Source organism: Myotis daubentonii, chromosome 14, assembly GCF_963259705.1.
Source record: "Myotis daubentonii chromosome 14, mMyoDau2.1, whole genome shotgun sequence".
NCBI lineage: Eukaryota > Metazoa > Chordata > Mammalia > Chiroptera > Vespertilionidae > Myotis > Myotis daubentonii.
In genome coordinates, this window is record NC_081853.1 from 38716316 (window position 1) to 38735648 (window position 19333).

Consider the following 19333-nt stretch of genomic DNA (forward strand, 5'->3'; position numbering starts at 1 on the left):
TGGCCTCTGCCCGTGGCATTTTAACTTCATTCACCTGGTTTCCTCATAGACCTTTGAAGGCCCCCGCTCTTGGGTATTTAATCCTCGTCACTCTCTAAAGTTGCTTTTGATCAGATATCTTAGTTCGAGTCCTTGCAGAAGCAGACTGCAAGACAAGGATTTGAGTGCAAATAGTTTATTTGGGATGAAGGTAGGGAGTGGAAAAGTGAGACAAGGAGGATAAGGTGGTCACTAAAGGGTGAGTTACTAAGCCAGCTCTCACTGTGGGCAACCGGGGCTTAAGTCTGGGGGTAGAATGGTTACCTCACAGGTATTCCATTTGAGGGGTGAGGGAGGGCAGTTTATACTCTAACTTCTCTAGTCTTGGTTGAAGGCTGCTCTTGAGGGGCAAGAGCGTGGCAGAGCTGATAGGGACAGGAAGCCAGGAGGTGTGCCCTGGAGTAGTAGGGAAGGGATTATGGGTAGGGTACTCCCAGCATTTTCTATCCCAGGCTCCTGATTGAGATTGTGGTTTAATGACAAGAGCACTGTGGTTTTTGGAGTAGACTGACCCATGCTGTCACCTCGAAGTATTCCTCAATAACCTTCAGGTCCATCTTCCCTTAAAAAGTCAAGAAAAAGCCTATTACTCTTGTCCATATTTAGTCTTTCTAGATCAGTGGTTCTCAAACTTCCTAATGCCGCGACCCTTTTAATACAGTTCCTCATGTTGTGGTGACCCCCAATTTCATTGTTACAAATTGAACATAATTAAAGCATAGTGATTAACCACAAAAACAATATGTAATTATATACGTGTTTTCCGATGGTCTTAGGCGACCCCTGTGAAAGGGTCGTTCGACCCCCAAAGGGGTTGCGACCCACAGGTTGAGAACAGCTGTTCTAGATCATCTCAAGCACTTCTATGTCTAAGCTTTTTTTATTTTTGGTTAATCCTCACCTGAGGATATTTTCCCCCATTGATTTTTAGAGAGATTGGAAGGAAAAGGTAGGGGGAGGAGGAGGAAGGGGGGAGGGGAGTGAGGGGGAGAGAGAGAGAGAAAGAGAGAGAAACATCAATGTGAGAGACACATTGATTGGCTGCCTCTTGCACGTGCTCCATTGGGGACCACAGTTGCACCTGCAACCAAGGTATGTGCTCTTGACCTGGAATCAAACCAGAGACTCTTTGGTGCTTGGGCTGATGCTCTAACCATTAGAAACACTAGGCAGGGAGCATGTCTAAGCGTTTTATACCAGCACACCAAGAGTAACCCCTAAGAGGACTGTGCCCATTAAGGGGCAAGCATAGTCATAGGTGCTGGGGACACAGAAATGAGAGGCATGATCCCGGCCCACAGGAACTCGAGGGCTAGTGGGTGAGTATTGGATGGCTTACCTAGATGGCCTTTTCAAGTGGGAAAGGACTTGAAGCAAATCAACTAATCATAAAAAATTTGTGGGTGCTTTAGAATTTGGGTCCAACATTCTTCCCTTTTAGACCCTGGTTCTTCCTTATTGGCTGAGTGACATTGGCTGAAACAGCATCCCGTCTTTCTGAGCCTCAGTTTCCTTAGCTGTAAAGTGGGATTACTGATAACCTACTTTATGGGATTGAGGATTAAATAAGATAACCTTGAAAAATGGATTACATTTGGGTAGACGAGAGGCATGGGAGAGAGGAAGGTCAGTGGATAGGTCACTTAACTATAGTAAGGTGACACAGCAGAGGTAGGAAAAGTGGTTTTCGGAGGCTTGATCATGGAGGATGTTGAATCTCAAGCTCCAGTAGGAACTTTGCTTCAGAGACTGAGGTTTCAGTGTGTCTCAGAAAGGCTGAGGGAAAGGGCCTTCATTCAGTCTTTACAGTAATATGATATTCTTGACCCACGTAACTATTCACAGGATCTAGAACTTAAACTTGCAGGGAGTTTAGTTTTAATGACCTTCAACTGTAGACTCTTAAATCCTGGATCCACCTCTAGAACCACAAACCCTCTTAATGTGGTGGATAATTTGCTTATATGGAAATCTATAAGAATTTAGCACCATCACGACCAGACTTAGAAAACAGCCCCTGGTCCATTTTTGAGGCTAAGGCTCAACAAGGTGGCAGTCTCTTAATTACAAGTCCGTTTTGTGAGAAGACTTAGGTCTTACAGGGGTTCAGAAATATCCTCCACTTACCATGCAATCTAATGGACTGGTATCCTGGAAGGTTCGCGAGAGAGAACCTTCTATTTTGCAGTCAAGATTGTTTGCAATTTCCAACTAACGTATCACCTATGTTCCTTTGATCTTTGTCTTAAGCTGCTCATGTTTCCCACTTGGAGAATGTGTCGGAGGAAGAAATGAACAGACTCCTGGGAATCGTGTTGGATGTGGAGTATCTCTTTACCTGTGTCCATAAGGAAGAGGATGCAGACACCAAACAAGTTTATTTCTACCTATTCAAGGTGCGGTTTTAACATTTTAAAAGGCTTTTCTTCTTTCTCTCATTGTCCGAACGTGCTTCGTTTCTGTGCCCCAGGTCACGGGTGGGAAGGCTCTCAGCTCATGATACATTTTGCCCTCAGGGTTTGCTGAAGCATGCGTTTCTTCATGACACACCATACGTTGGACACGTGACTCTGCTTGAGAGCCTTTTGTACGTGTATGCCTTTATTTGCTTATGCTTCCAGATTTCTTTCCATCCACCCATCCATTCATCCGTCCAACAAATGTTTCTTGCACACCTGCTCTGTGCATGGCACTCATGTAGGCATGAGGGATAGATCAGTGGGCAAAACAAAGTCCTTGCCCTCGTGGAGTTGACATTTCAGTAGAAGAGGCAGACAACCAACAGTAAATAATATATTTGCAGGTGGTGCTAAGTGCTGTGAAGAGAAACAAAGTAGGGTAAGTGAATCAGAATGGCAGGGATGGTAGTGGGTGGGGGATACAGTAGTGAGGAAGGGCAGTTAGCGAAGGCCTCTCTGAGATGGCGGTTGAGCAGAAACGCAAATGGGGCGGTAGGAGCCATCCCTGAAAGGGGCTGGGGGAAGAGCCTTCCAGGCGCCGGAGAGAACAGTACGTAGACTGTGCACCCAGTGAGCTTGATGTAATGTGGGAACAGCAAGGAGGCCAGCGTGTGGAGCCCAGTGGGCAGGGGGAGGCTGGGGTTAGAGGGTGGCCCGAGGGCCTTGACTCTTATGGTGCAAGGGGAACAATCGAGTTTCCACATTTGTTGTGACATCTTACCACTGTGTGCTGTGCCTTGTTGACACTAGTCACTGATTATCACTCCCACTCCCCGTAGCTGCCTCTTTGTGGCTCTGCCTCGGCTCCTTTGGGTCGTGCCCCTTCCTCTCCACAGATACACGTCTCCCCAGGTTTCTGATTGCAGTCAGGACTGACAGATGTGGGAGGGAAACTCGTGGTGGGAACAGATAGAAAAACTTCAGGTTGCTAAACATAGATTCAGAAAGAAGGCTGATAGAGGAATGATTTTTTTAAAGACACTGGTTATTGAAGGCACTGTTAACTATGTCAGTGGTCACCAACCTTTCGGACCTCATGGACCACCGGTTGGCAACCACTGAATTATGTTGTAAGTGTGTAACCTTTATAAGGATCTTTAAAAACAAATACAAAAACCAAAACACTCCGCTCAGAGCTCACAGCCAGGACACGCTTCTTCTAATGAGTGCTGGGCTTCATTGTATATGAGAAGGACAGATACATTTTCCATTGAGTCCCCTCTTTTGCTTTGGTTGCTAGGAATCTCAGTGAAAATTTTGTGTCCAATTTCTGTAGCTTTTTTTTTCCAGGCTGAATTTACTTGATATGTAATTTTTCTTCTCCCTTTTTATTAACTAATAGTGTGTTTGGGATAGATAGGGGATAGTGGGAGGGAGAATTATATTTTTAAATTTTGGGGTCATGTGGAGATATTAACTCTAAAAAGGTTAATTGGAAGGAGAAAGAGAGAAGAAGATGAGGGAAGGAGGGAGGGAGGGAGGGAGGGAGGGAGAGAGAGAGAATATATGAATGAATAGCTGAATTCCCCAGAGCCTTTAGCAGGCACTAGGCTACTCCAGGTGACAGCTTGTTGACATGGCTGCGAGGCCTGAGTCATCAGATTGAACCCTGGCAGGTTTGTACTGTTTAGAGCTTCTTTGGAAAAAGATCTTCGTTGAAGAAAAACAACGCCTGCTTGACTGCAGCTATTATTTGCCTTGGAACTAAGCTCCCTGGCAGTCCCCCGCTGCCCTGTTGGAAGTGAAGGTGGTATCAACGTTTCCATCCTGTCAGCCTCCTCTCGATTCTGTTTATAACCAACCAAATAGGCTGGAAAGCACTGCTCTGCTTAGAAGTACATTTTCTCTCTCTTTCTTACCTCCCAAATATATTTGCTTGAGAAACCAAATCCAAAATATTCAGTATTATCCCCCATTCCTGCCCCCGCCCCCCCCCCCCCCCCCCCCCCCCCGCAATCATTCTTTGGGCAAAATAAGTTCTAAATCACCCTTCCTTAGCTTTTGAAAGGCAGTTCCTATGTCTTATATGTCTCAATAATGAAATTAAAATGTATTATGTATTTTAGTAGCAGTGGAAAACCTTCAGTCTTAGATGTTGAAAATAGACTCAGTGAGAAGCTGCTTTCTAAGGCTCAGTGTATCCTAGTGCCTGTGAATGGGGCTCTGGAGCCCAGCTATCTGAGTTCAAAACCAGCCCCAGCACTTTCTACATGTGACCTTGGGCAAGTCATTTTCCCTCAGTTTCCTTATCTGTAAAATACAAACAATAATAGCACCTACATCAAAAGATTGCTATGACCAGAGAAAGATAAATCTCACATGATCGCATTCATTTGTGGAATATAGTGAACAACATAAACTGATGAACAAAAACAGATCCAGAGACAGAAGCATCGATCAGACCATCAAACCTCAGATGGAAAGTAGGGGAGGGTGGGGGTAAGGTGGAGAGATCAACCAAAGGACTTCTATGCATATAAGCCTAACCAATGGACACAGACACCAGCGGGGTGAGGACATGAGTGGGGGAGGGGGTGAGGGACAATGTGGGGATAAGGACACACATGTAATACCTTAATCAATACAGAAAAAAATTTAAAAAGAAAGATTGCTATGACTATTAAATTAGAAAATATATACAAAGAACTACAAAGAGTGCCTGGCAAAATTAAGGATGCAAATGCTTGCTGCTATTATTAAATGTTTTTTATATGCCCATTTATCCCAGCTTCATTCTTTTGTAGTAAATGAGATTCAACATCTCCCCAACCCACCAGTTTATCTCTCAATTGAAACCCCCAATGTGCCAAGTTCCCAAATGGTCTTCTTTTCACTGGGCCAAAAAAAAAAAAGTAGGCAACCAGAATTATTTGTATTTAAATTTCATGATCAATTTATATATGTTGTTAAAATCACTTACTGCACATTTTTCTTGGTAAAAGATGGACATGATACATCCTCGGGATCAACAAATGATGTACCCTAATAACTTACATGGCCTTTGTAGGACACACCCAGTGGGGACACATGGTGACCTTCAACCTTGGGGGTTCATTTTCATTAACCCCTGGGAGATTGATTGCTTTGCTTTGTTTCTGTTGAAAAGGCAGCACTGGTAAGCAGAGAAAGGAGGGTAAAAAGTAACTTAAATAGATTCAGGGTCATATATGGTAACAGACCCACATGTAAAGGTTACAGAAGATTCAAGCAAAGGTGGAAGGTAGAGAATTTCAATATTAAATTTATTTTTAAATTAGGTCTTGATTAGTGGCTCTCTGCTCCCTTTCTCTCTGCTGTTTGCTCTTGAGGGCTTGACATTCCAGGGGCAGGGATTAAGGGCAGTGTTTTGTTTAGTGGGTATTGAGATGCCAGAACGCTTGGCCTGCATTCTGTGGATGGAGAGGAAATGAAAAAAGACCGCAACAGTGAAAGTTGCCAGTTGAGAGCCCTGCAAAATTCCTTCCCAAAGAGGCTGGGCCCCATAGATTATGCCTATGACATACAGCTGCTACAGTCTGCCCCCACCCCACCCCCACCTCCTTTGTGCAAAATGGACCTCAGCCTTCCAGGGGCTTAAACAAGACCCTCTGGAGGGGCAGCCCACCTGCAGTGTTCTAGATGGGCGTGTGCAAAGTTTGCATGGTGTACACAGGCCTCCGGGTCAGTGGAAAGCCAGAAACAGAGTGGGGAGAGGGGAAAGGGCGTAGATAGAGGTGTCTGGTGGCCACTGCTGGGAGCTCTAGGATGCCCAGAACGTGAAATGTGTCCAGTTCCTCATAGCTCTGGTCATGGGTGTGAAGGTAAACCTGGGTTACCTGGTAGTCACCCATTTTATTGATTTAAGGATTTATTTACATGTTGTTGAGATAAATAGAATATGGTGACTTCCCTTCAAAGGCTGTGTGTGTGTGTGTGTGTGTGTGTGTGTGTGTGTGTGTGTGTGTGTGTGAGAGAGAGAGAGAGAGAGAGAGAGAGAGGCTTTGATTGATTTTTCAAAATTATTTCTTTGCAGCTCTTGAGAAAGTCTATTTTACAAAGAGGAAAACCTGTGGTTGAAGGCTCTTTGGAGAAGAAACCCCCATTTGAAAAACCTAGTATTGAACAGGTAAAAAGAAAAAAGAGAAGCCCTTTTCTTATTGCTTTAAGGTTGAACAAGCCTCTTAATCTTCCTTTCACGCCTTTCTTCTATCCTCCATACCTGATCCAGAGATGTTCACCAAGGCTGTGGAAACTGTCTTGGACCCTTTGGCCCAGAAGCGAATACTTAATTTAGTAAATGATCTAGTTTTTGTCTTTTAGGGTTGCTGTGTACTCAGAATTCACTGTGTGCTTGGGGAAGAGAACTATTAAGTAGAACATGTTGTTCGTAAAAACACATGAAATGTGCTTTTTCTTGCTGTTGATGTTTAAAAATTGAGTCTTTGTCCTTTTGCTCGGCACTGTCTGAAAAAGACTATTGAGGTGAAGGAGTTCAGTAGCAATGTGAAAAACATTGTAAATCCAGCAAAAAATGCAATACAGAGGTGAGATTTTTATGTCCAGAAATTGACTTTCTGCTGCATCGTGATTCCTGGAAGGAAGTCGATTTACTCAGGGAATCTGTTGACATGTGTAGACTTTTTGTGTTAGGTGTTGTCAGTATCTCTCATCAGCATCACTTTTTTAGCCTGTCATTTTCCGGCTGACTAAATCTCATACTGGACTGAATTTCTTGATGAGGACGATTACAGAAGATTGTGGTGATATCAAAGTCCTTACAAATAAATGTATTTTTATCAGTCAGTTTTCAGTAGAAGGAATTTTTGTCTCCAAACTGTATTAAATAAGAATTCATTGTCCTTTTATTTGACATTAGACTAAATGGGAATGTTCTACGAAAAGATTAAATTAATCCACAGATTTTTTTTTTCAAAGCTCATAATTTTGAATAATTTTGGGGGGGAGGGATGGGCAAGCTTTCTGAAACTGAGAGTGATAGTAAAGAGTTTAAATTCTAGTGGAGTTTAAATTCAATGGAAGGTGTACTGGTAGCCTTTTCATTAAAATTTTGCTAAGGCAAAAACATTATGTCTATCCAAGATCATCATAGGCGAGTCACTGTGTTGAGACTACAGCAAGAATTATTCTGGCCGAAACTGGTTTGGCTCAGTGGATATAGCGTCGGCCTGCGGACTGAGGGGTCCCAGGTTCGATTCCGGTCAAGGGCATGTGCCTGGGTTGCGGGCGCATCCCCAGTGGGAGATGTGCAGGAGGCAGCTGATCGATGTTTCTCTCCCATCGATGTTTCTGACTCTCTGTCTCTCTCCCTTCCTCTCTGTAAAAAATCAATAAAATATATTAAAAAAAAAAAGAATTATTCTGAAAAATAGTTCCTATTTTATTGTTGAAGGGGTTTTGACCTTTTCAGCCTGTGATTTTGGTTTTCTTTTTAACTTGTCAAGATAGCAGCAGGCATAGAATTGCAACTCACAGCCTCTCTGTCTTGTCACTTTTCATTCGCTGTGATCTGAGGTATGATTCCCTCTGGGCATTTCTTTTTTCTAATAGGGAAAAGGAAGATTTTTGTGACGAGAGAAATGTCCTCTTTTGCTAAGACATCACCTAGGGTGCCGACTCTGTGGGTGTTCAGAATTAGTGTGATTGCGCAGTTACCTGAATAAATTGCCTTCCTTCCTTTTAAGGGTGTGAATAACTTTGTACAGTACAAATTCAGTCACCTGCCATCCAAAGAAAGGCAGACAATAGTGGAGTTGGCAAAAATGTTCCTAAACCGCATCAACTATTGGCATCTGGAGGCACCATCTCAACGAAGACTGCGATCTCCCAATGATGATATTTCTGGGTACAAAGAGAACTACACAAGGTAATCAGGCGACCAGTTCTTTTCCTTTGGGCCCTGTAGAGCACATTGGGGACATAAAATTGCTACTTGTCTCTGCAAGCTAGGGTTGTCCAGTTATGGTGACATCAACTCAGAGAGGCTGTCTCCAGGCTCCTACTTTTCTTTTAATGTTTTTATTTCATTATTATTTTTTTATTGGTTTCAGAGAGAGGAAGGGAGAGGGAGAGAAGGATAGAAACATCAATGATGATGTTTCAGGGCACATTCCTGGGTTGCGGGTAGGGGGCATGCAGGAGGCAGCCGATCAATGATTCTCTCTCATCATCAATGTTTCTATCTCCCCCTCTCCCTTTTTCTCTCTGATATCAATGAAACAAACAAACAAACAAAAAAAAAACAATGACCATACCATGAATATAATAGAGTTAAAGAATTTTTTTTAAAGGAAAGATCACCCTAGTCCCAGCATCATGACAGAATATCATTAAATATATTGTCTTCCAGTCTTTGCCCCTTTAAGTAAATATTTCATATTTGTTAGAATGAAAGAAAATACAGAGTTCTCATCCTTTTGTCTCCCCACTTAACATCATCTCACACATTTTACTGGTTACATTACAGTCCGTTGAATTGATGTACAATAATTTACCTAATCATTTCCCTATTTTTTGGCATCAAACTCTGCCAGTATTCTTTTGCACATTTTTTCCTAAAGTGGAAATTTATTTTTATTTCTTATGATCTGCAAAATAATAAAATTGCCTTTGAAAATCTTAAACATGGGCCATACAAAATAGAATGACCTACATTTGTTTTCATTAAAGTAAGAAGGTGACTTGGATTATCCATTCTATTCACCTTTTTTATACCTTTTGCCATACATTTTATAGGCACAGCAAGCTTGCTTCAGGGGGTATTATGGAGCATATATGTGTTTCTGATTTAAAGTACGGAGTGCTTTTTGATAGCCTGTAAAGACCCCTTGTCCCAGGTTATTTTCTATAATAGCAGATGACATGCAGGAATGGATATAATTTAAGATAAGCCTTGCTTTCTGATAACTGGCCTGATTTCAAGATAAATATGCCTTATCCCTTCCTTCCTCCCTTTTACAGTATATACAGTTTGAATTATAAAATATTTTCTCCTAATTACTGACTTTTAGAGGGATTACAGATTTCATCAAAATCAATTTTTAAATTATATCTTCATATCTGCACCTCCATTTCAGAATTTTACATGAACAACAATTCCTCTATTTGTTGTAATTGTTGTTTAAAATAAGAGCTGAGATAATAAATTTCTAAAACATAAATATCTTTTAAACTCATCTGTGGGCCATTGACAGAGCTGAATGTTTGTCAACGCTGAACCCCTGAAAGTATTCGCCACTCTGAACAGAGGAAAGTTGCTTCATCAAGAAGGAGAATTAAAGGCGAAGTAGCATGGGAGATATTACAGTGTTTTAGAAAGCAGAATATAAACATTGTTGGCACTTAGGATTTACCAAGAAATGGGTAGAATTTAGGAATACTGAAGAAGTAGTACAAATAGAAATTAAGCTTGGAATGAGTGATGGGTTTGAATCATGGCTCCACTTCTTCCTGGTTTTGGGTGCTCTAGATCAGTCACTTCTCCTTGACCTTCAGCTGCTTCCTCTGTCCAAGTGTCAGACGTGTTGTGCGTGTTCCATGAGGTGGTTTGTGCGTAGTTTCTGGCACTCAGAACAGGTGCTGGAAAGATGCTCGTCATCGATTTCCTCCCACACGTGTTGTTGCCTAAAACTCAGTCAGGCCCTGCCAACATGGACCTCGTATTAAGCTAGAGCACGTACAATTGAATGAGTGTGCTTGTTGGAATATCACCTTAGAAGCTAAGGTGATAAGGAGAAAGGCAGAAGCAGGGGCCTCTCCAGCCCAGAATCCTGAGCCAACAGCTGAGGCAGAGGAGCGGAGTCCAACAGCGACCAAGGGGAACCGCTGAGAGACTGAAATGAATATGCCCTGATGAGTTCTGAAACCTGCTGATTTCTAGGTAGAATGTAGACCAAGAGTTTCTGTTAATAATAAATAAGGAAATGAAGGTAGATAACACCTCCCCCGCTTCCCCACCATCACGCCATGTTGGACAAAGAAAGGGAAGTAGAGAACCTGTGAAAATGATGAGAAGAATTGCTTGGGAGTAAACCTCACTGTCACGACTACTTGGGAATTGAAAAAAACCACACACCACTGCGACATGGTGTCTCACTGATACCAATCTCCTAAAAAAATGGGTAATATTACAGGCGGCAGGCACCACTAGACTTTATCTTGATGTGTAAGCGAGCCTTAGGACCTGTACCGCTGGCTCAGCATATAATTTACAGCAATTGCTGCGATTAGAACAAAGGGGCTGAAAACTTCTGGTGCTCACAGCAGCATGAAAATGGGGTGAACTAGGATTCTCTGTGGAAAAGACTGGGCTCAGAAAATGATTACAGTCATTACAGAGCTAACTCTTGACGTTTTATCCAGGAGAAATTTGTGTGTAGATTGAACAGAACTGCTTAAATGGTTTATATTTTCTGTTCTGATTAAAAGAAAACTATATTAATGTGTTGAAACTATTTGACATTGATGTTAAGGTCTATTGAATAGTTAATATAGGTACATATCAAATATACATTATACATATACCCCCGAACTCATTGTGGTTTTAGAAAAAAAATCTGGGCAAAATTTTGAAATACCCTGAATTTCATGATGGTACACTAATATAACTCCAAGAAGAAATAACTGAAAATACAAGTGCCAGAAAAATATGATACATTAAAATACATCTGACCAACAGAATCTGCTAAAGGAAAGTGGCAAATAGTTTGTTTTAGATTCTGAGTTGTGCAGAACTTTTGAAAGGGGGGAGATGTTTCGTGAGACTATAGGGCAAGTTAGATAGAACTTCAGTTGATTTTGTGAAACAGTTTTAGGTAATCGTTGCTCTATGAAGCATAGCCAGCCACCATGCTTAAGGAGTATTCATAATTAGGCATGTAAGTCTAGGACAGTATTTATCAATAGGCATGGAAAGAACAGTGGACTAGGGCAGTGGTCGGCAAACTGCAGCTCGGCAAACCGCGGCTCGCGAGCCACATGCAGCTCTTCGGCTCCTTGAGTGTGGCTCTTCCACAAAATACACGTGCGGGCGCGCACATACAGTGCAATTGAAACTTCATGGCCCATGCGCAGAAGTTGGTATTTTGTGGAAGAGCCACACTCAAGGGGCCAAAGAACTGCATGTGGCTCGCGAGCCACGGTTTGCTGACCACGGGACTAGGGAATAGGAGACCTAGCTTCTAGTCTGAACTCAAATAACCAGCTGTGAGTTCCAGTGAACTGGGAGAGGCCATTTAAATCCTTAGGGCTTTCAGTCAGCAAGTAAGTAGAGTCTCCTGCCCTCAAACTCTCCACGTCTAGTCATGTGTTAAAAAGAGCAAGGTGGTTGCAAATCATCATGATGTTGAAAAAAAAAAAAGATCTGAGTTACATGAACAATTAGTAAATAGCATACATATGTCATCTCTATTAGGCATGCAAAAATGAATGAGCTCGCCTTTTACTTCTGTTTAGAAGACCTGAAAGCAGTCATTTAGGCAAAATCGTTTCTCCGGTGAAGTCTTTGGAGGAATGTGTGTGCAGAGACAAGGCACACAAACTCCCATTTTCTCCTTTCCATCTCACTACATGCGATGCCCATGTCATTTATTAAAACGGCACCAGAACACCACACTCAGACTCAGTCTCTTTGTCTTGTCATACTGTGCACTTTCCAGATTTATAAAATCAGACCCATCTTGGAAGTAAAACGAAAGCAAAACTAAACTAAAATGTATAAACTGAGGTCTGTAAAACATTATCAAGGACATGAATGGAAACTTATTATTGGAAAAATGTTTCTAGAAAATAACAATCTGTGCTCTCTTCCTTGACCCTGGGAAGATGAAATGACCTAGTAAGTTCTGGATAACATGTTAGGATTTTATGACAGATGTTTTTTTTCTGCTACACCTACCGAGATCACTGTTTCTGACTTGACAAAATGCAACACAACACTTAAGATCCCCATTTTGGTATTGTAATTGTAGAATGGCATTTGAGTACAAATTATTAAGACAGAAAAGTTGAGTGAAGATTATAAAAGATAGCAGGGTTTTAAGGTTAATTTTAAATATAAGCAGACAGGCTAACACTAATGAAAGTTCTCTTTTCCAAAGATGAAAAACCACACACACACACACACACATGAAATATGAAGCTATACAGAGTAAGAAAAAAATCACACAACACAAGCCAGTAAGCACAAGTAAATGGATAATAAATATCCCACTCTTTAGTAAGGGGCTGAGAATTCCTGGGGAGCTTCCCAGAGCTGCTGGGGCACATTCGAGGTCTTCCCCCTCACTTTAAAGGAGATCAGGAAGACACCAGTGTCGCTAGGTTTTAATTGTTAGAAAGCAGGCCTGCCCTGGCAGAGGATGTTTAGATCTGCTGCCAAGGACTAAGGATCTGCAGTGAAGTTTCTGACCCTCCTCTGGTCTGGGGCTGCCCTCCCTCTGTGACCCCCACTGTACACTCATGTTGCTGTGTCCTGGGAATGAGATTTTGCAGCTCTGGGAGACCACAAAGAAAGAGGGCTGATTTTGAATAGCTTCCCTGGGCTGAACGTGCTTTCCGCAGGGTATGCCCTACATAGCCAGTGAACCCCAGAACTGTGGTCAGATCAGCAGAAAGCCCCTGGTTCCCCTCTGGGCCTGGGCACTCCTCCAGCCTCGTGCAATGCTCCAGTGTGATTTTGACCTTGAGTCTGAGTCATTGAAAATGTACCTAAGCAACAGATGGTGGAAGCTTATTACTTCCTGCACTCTGACTTGTGAACAGTCTTGAAGATCTTTATCTTCCCACCAAAGCTTCGAGAGGGGTGTGTTGCATGCTATGTAGGCATTTTAAAGAAACCTTAAATTTTATTCAGAGGACTAGATATTGGAAATCAGATTCTGTCACAAAAGCTTCCCCTGTAATTTCTTCTTTTATCTACACTGCTATTTATGTGCCAGGAACTCTAATTGCCCTTTCCATACAGGAGCTCATATAATGCTCAAAACAACCCAGTGAAGTAGGGTTGTTGTCCCCGTTTTACAGGTAAGGAAATGGAGACTTCAGAGCATAATTCAATTTCCAAAGTCATGCAACCAGTTAAGTGACAAAGCAGGGATTTGATCCCGGGCTGTCTGGCTGTAGGACTCACTGCACAGTACTACAGAACGGAACAGTTTTCATAGAATTGGACCCAAGTGGTGGTATAAGGGCAAGCTAATCTTATTTGCAAGTTTCACTAGCTGGTGGTGATACCATTGCTTGTCATTGCAGCCCCAGTGTCTTCTGCGGTGAATGGTTTGAGAGTAACCATAACTGGATATCTCAGCTGATCTGGGGGGTTGAGAGATATTGATGGTGCTTGTCTCCTCTCGTCACAGGTGGCTGTGTTATTGCAACGTACCACAGTTCTGTGACAGTCTACCTCGATATGAAACCACCCAGGTGTTTGGGAGAACACTGCTTCGCTCCGTCTTCACCGTTATGAGACGACAGCTCCTGGAACAAGCAAGACAGGAAAAAGACAAATTGCCACTTGAGAAACGAACTCTAATCCTCACCCATTTCCCAAAGTAAGGGGGGCGTGGGGCACTCTTGCAAGTCTTCGCGTCATCTGGGGGCTTGAAACTGATCGATGCCTGCCAAAGCCTGCATCAATAACAAGATCAGGAATGATGTGAGAAGCATCCGGGCAGGGACCAAGGGACCCTCTCCTCAGCCCCCTCCTCGCGTCCTCTTGGGGATGGCACAGTCCACCCATCACCAGCTTGAGTTTGTGTTGACTGCAGCCATAACCCTCTTAGCCCCACCTCATCCCACCTGGGTGTCATTGTCTCTGAGCTTCACAGAATGGTGTGGTGCTTTGTTTTGTGAAGTCAGCTGCCAGGAAGCTAGAGGGGGTTGGGGGGGGGGGTAGTGTGTAGAAGCAGTTTCCATCTACTCAGAAGTGGTGCAAGAGAGCTTAAGCGGCTGTTTTGTTTTTGTTTTTGTTTTTCCATCTTAGCTCCCCAACCCTTTCTAAGACTGCTGAATGCCTCCCGCCTCGCTCTTTGTAAACTAGACCCTAAGGGTGGAGCTGGACAGGAAAGAGGGGCCTCCTTCACAATGCTCTTTGTGCCTCCATGCTCAGTTTCACGTAGAATATACATACTCTTGTGCACCTGCCAGAGCTCCAACATATGAGTAATCACTTAAATATTTTTTTCAAACGAAGGCAATGTGTTAAAGACCCGGGAAATGCGTTTTTCAGTCTGAGAACCAAATATTTCAGCTCAGAGACTGGCTGCTGGTGAGAAGGGCTGGGTGTGCAGCCGATGACTTGTCATGGAGCCATGACAGCAAGACAGGAGCAGACGGCTCATTCTGTGGGTGTCAGTCTGCCTAGAGCAGCGCTTGGAGGGAGGGGAGGGGTAGAAGTTACCGTGTGCAGAGGCTTTCTAGGTATGATGGAGCCTTCCTCCTCCACACTATTGAGAGCTGCTGGTGTAGAGTTTAACCAAAGTTGCGAAACTGGGTTTTTTATTAAGTTACTATTACTGGATTACCCAGTTTGTGTCTTAGGAAAGATCATTTTAAACAATAAGTTAGGTCCAACACAACAACAAAAATGGCTTTCAGGTAGAAATTGATGGGAAATTCCTTTGTTGCTTAAGACCATTCCTAAGCCCTAGGTAAAGGATGTCATGGGTGAGTCTGATGAGATTTTGCTGAACATCCAATGTTCGCAGTAGCTCCTAGCATCCTGATTTTCAGTCTTTTTTTTTTTTTTTTTTTTTGAGGAAACCGGCAGCTGAGAATGAGGCATGACATGAACAAGTTGGCTTCCTCCAGAGGGGAAGATTCAGAAGCACTTAATCTGCAGTGTGGATGTTGCCCCTCAGTGGTTTATGAACTCTGGGCATGCTCATCTCTGGCAGGGGCTGCCTTTTAACTAGTCTAAGAGCCTCTCCTTAGAGCTTAAAGCAGCTGTCCTACAATGTCTCTGTTACGTTTGCCACAGAAGCAGCATTTTATGTCTTCAGATTATAGTTGTCATTCGGTCTCTAAGCCAAGGGACAAAGAGGACCCCCCCTGCCCCCCCCCCCCCCCCCCCCCGCACTTGATGGTGCTTAAAGAGAAATTTTAATTACCTTGCTGAGTAACAATTTTCCCCCCATAGCAAATGCATTTCGTTTCTTGCAGATATTTGCTAATTATAGGGTGTTTTGTTCCTTCAGCCCATAGTTCTGGCATGCTCTTGCGATGGAGCTAATCAATGCTGCTTTCTCTTTTCTTTTACTAATGGTAGGGTAAAACTACCACCCTCTTCTCCTTTTAAATCTCTATTCACGGGCTAGGACAACATTTGAGGCTGTTAGGCATTTATACCTACAGGTTTGGCAGCAGAATCACACATATGTTGAAGCCTGAGGTGCTGGTTGAGTCTTGGGCACCGTCGCCAAGTGAGAGCTGCAGCCCCTCCACACCACCCAGGGAGGTCGCGGGGTTCTCAGAGGCATTTTCAGGGTCTTCCTCCTTGCCTGCCTCCTGTTCATATGCTACCCTTTCTTCCACTTGGCTTTAACTTGTGCCTTTCCCCCCGCATCGACCTGCTTACAAGGTTGTTGTCAAAAAGGTTTAGTATCTATATTTCATTCTAAAAGCGATATTGATGAAAATTTGGTTAAGAAGCAAAACACGAGCCACAGCCCTATCTTCAGGACTTTTAGATATTTCTATATATTCTCCATGTGTTGTGTTCTTTTACTCTCGATACAATTTTGTGTTCCTGTGTTTATAAAACAAGCACTTTCCTGTGTCATTATATGAGACTGTTTTTTATTATAATGAAATAACGACACATGTGTATACATACATAACACACCTATAATTATTTTCCTAAGTTAATGGCATATTTCTTTGGTGAGTCTGTGCCCAGCTTTGTGAAGAGTGTGCTGATCATATAATTACTGAACAAAGAAGGAGCCTAGAAAAGGAAAGGAAATTTACTTCTGTGACAGGGCAGTTGGGAAACCTTGAGGGCTGTGTAAGGGGAAGGCAGGTCTGCTTAGGAAAAGGGGGGAAGAATCAGGAACCTGCTCTCCTCTGGGAGACCACCAGTGATCTTAGTAAGGAATTTAGCTTCTGTTGCTGTCTGTCTGAATGTGTTTGGTAAGAAATATGCTGAAGTGTTTTAAAACATGCCTTCCTGGTGGCTTGCTTAGCAAGGAGAAGTGACTCATGAATTACACCATCGAGTGAGGCTAGGTATTCACTCAAATGCTACCTTGTTTTTAAATCTTCTATGAACAGCAAGTCAGAAGACACTCCTTCCCATCCTCCCCTTCCCTCCCCCCTGGACCTTTTCCTATCTTGTTTTCACTTCCAAGAAACCAACCTCCCTCTCTCCTGAAACCGTCTAAAATCTTGCAGCCGTTGACACATGCGAAGAATACTGGTACTTTTAGTTATAGTGATGATGATGATGATGATGATGATGACCAGAACAGGTCTTTGATCAGTTATCTAAAATCGTAGTACTAGATAAGTTTTACAATTCAAAAGTTTAAACATTTTATAAAGGTAATGAATATAACACATGTGCTGTATGCCACAGCTCTAGGGCTGAGGTTAATTCCCTCAAATGAAATCATTTATAATTATAAAGACTATAAATAGTCTTATGAATGTTAAGGTCAGATTTTGTTGCCAAATGGGTCATGGAAAATCTTTTTTAAGGGCTTTTGGATTTTACAATTTCAGCAGAGGGATACAGATGGCTTCTACTAGCTAACCTTACTAGGGGTCAGATACCATTTTAGGCATAAACATTAGCTTATCCCTCATGACCACCCTATGCAGGAATTATTGTTGATATTTCCATTTTATAAAAGAGAAAACTAGGAAAGATGAGAGTTAAGAACTTGTTTCTTCAAGGTCCTACAAATAGTGAGTGGTGAGCTTTGTAAATGGAGTCTGGAACCCAAGCTCTCAGCCAGTATTCTGTGTTCTTCCACTGGAATTCATGAGCTTTAAAAGTGGCCTGCAGAAGGACGTTCCAGTTCTAGACGTGTAGATTTGTGTTGGTATTTTAACTGCAGTTCTTCAGTGTTGATGTGCATAAGAATTGTCTAAGGTCCTTAAGCAGAATGTAGTCCCCGAGGCCCCTTCTCACAGTCTCGGGTTCAGTAAGTCTAGGTGGGGTTTGGGTAGCTGTGTTTCAGACAAGGTCTCCAGGTAACTTGAGATCCATTTGGTTTCCCGTGGTCGGCAAACTGCGGCTCTCGAGTCACATGCGGCTCTTTGGCCCCTTAAGTGTGGCTCTTCCTAAGCCTTAGGAGTACTCTAATTAAGTTAATCATAATGTACCTACCTATATAGTTTAAGTTAAAAAATTTGGCTCTCAAAAGAAATTTCAATCATTGTACTGTTGATATTTGGCTCTGTTGACTGAGTTTGCTGACCACTGGTCTATGCCATGACAGGAAGTATAATCTAGTAATTAATCACTGATTCACTCTTGGTCCTGAATTTACTAGTGGTAGGACTTTGTACCAGTGATTTAACTTCCCTCTGCTGTAAGTTTTTTCATCTCTAAGGTTATGAGAATTAGGTGAGTCAGAGTAAGAGCTATATGTGTGTGGGATAAATTAAAGTATTTAAAAAAAAATTTTTTTTAAAGTAAAGTATTTTAGACAGTGATGATTCAAGAACTTAGAACAGTGCAGGCACATAGCAAGCACTCGATAAATGGTAGCAACTTTTGTTACGGTTTTGACTGATAATGACAGCTGCCTGCAGGACCAAGGTCTTGCTGAGAATCTACACAGAGTCCAAGAAAATAAATTTGTAGAAATGGATTTCAGTGTTTAAATAAGCCAGCACCGTCCAACTAATAATCATCATTTGAGCTGTAATTTCCTAACATATCTCTGAGCTGATTGTGCGATGCTGATGTCCAGGTGATTGCCATAGAGGGTTAGAGCTGCGGTCCCTCTGGCAGTATGTTTGTTTTTGATTTTACTGTTGTTTTTACTCTTGTGTCTAGGTTTCTGTCCATGTTAGAAGAAGAAGTTTACAGTCAAAACTCTCCTATCTGGGATCAGGACTTTCTGTCGGCCTCTTCCAGAACCAGCCAGCTAGGGATCCAAACAGGTAAAAAAAAAATTTTTTTTTCTTTTCAGCATTCAGAGAACAACCAGGAAGTGTTACTTTCAGCTCACTCTGCATTTATTTGTGTTTTTAATCAAGAAATTGAAGACGGGAGCCGGCCGATTTTGCATCTGCATCTCTATTAATGAGGAGAGCAGGTGCAAATCAGTGAAAACAACTACTGCTCCTACTACTGGGTTTGCTTAGCTTGCGTATTACAGTTTTATGGTGTGTGTGTGTGTGTGTGTGTGTGTGTGTGTGTAAAATACCAGGCAGCTTGGCCCTCTAGGGCACTGCTGGCTCTTTTTAAAGACACGCATAGTCTCCGTCAACGGCCTGATATGCCCAGGAATCAGGTTTCAGCCTAGTTTCTGAATCCATGATGTCTGCTTTGTGTATCAAGTTACTGTCAGGATGAGTGGAAGACAGCGGTCTTGAGTCTCAGGACATGAAGAACTTCCCAGTGGGGCCAGGACATCCTTGTCATTGCCTTGGGTCAGCCAGTGGCATCACCTGGCATTTTGTGAGGATAGAAGACATGTGACTTGTAGTCAGACTGATTCCAGAGAGAGGATCTGAATTCCTGCCTTCGATACTAGGAGGATTCGGAGAAGGTTGGCAGGAGATGCCAAAGCAGTCATTGATATGTGGCCATGGGGAAAGGCAGAATGCAGAATTTTGACGTTAGAGATTTTGGCAGTTCTAGCTCAATGGGTAGTGTGGGGACTGGT

At 42.6% G+C, this 19333-nt stretch overlaps 1 protein-coding gene across 1 annotated transcript in view; it reads left to right on the forward strand.

Moving 5' to 3' along the window:
- The window catches only part of KAT2B (lysine acetyltransferase 2B), an 85308-nt gene that overhangs the window by 37863 nt on the left and 28112 nt on the right, over window positions 1-19333 (forward strand). The window contains exons 3-7 of the mRNA XM_059664065.1: window positions 2290-2435; window positions 6511-6603; window positions 8180-8361; window positions 13853-14044; window positions 18499-18605. Coding sequence (XP_059520048.1) covers window positions 2290-2435; window positions 6511-6603; window positions 8180-8361; window positions 13853-14044; window positions 18499-18605 — 720 coding nt within the window. The remainder of the gene's footprint in view (window positions 1-2289; window positions 2436-6510; window positions 6604-8179; window positions 8362-13852; window positions 14045-18498; window positions 18606-19333) is intronic.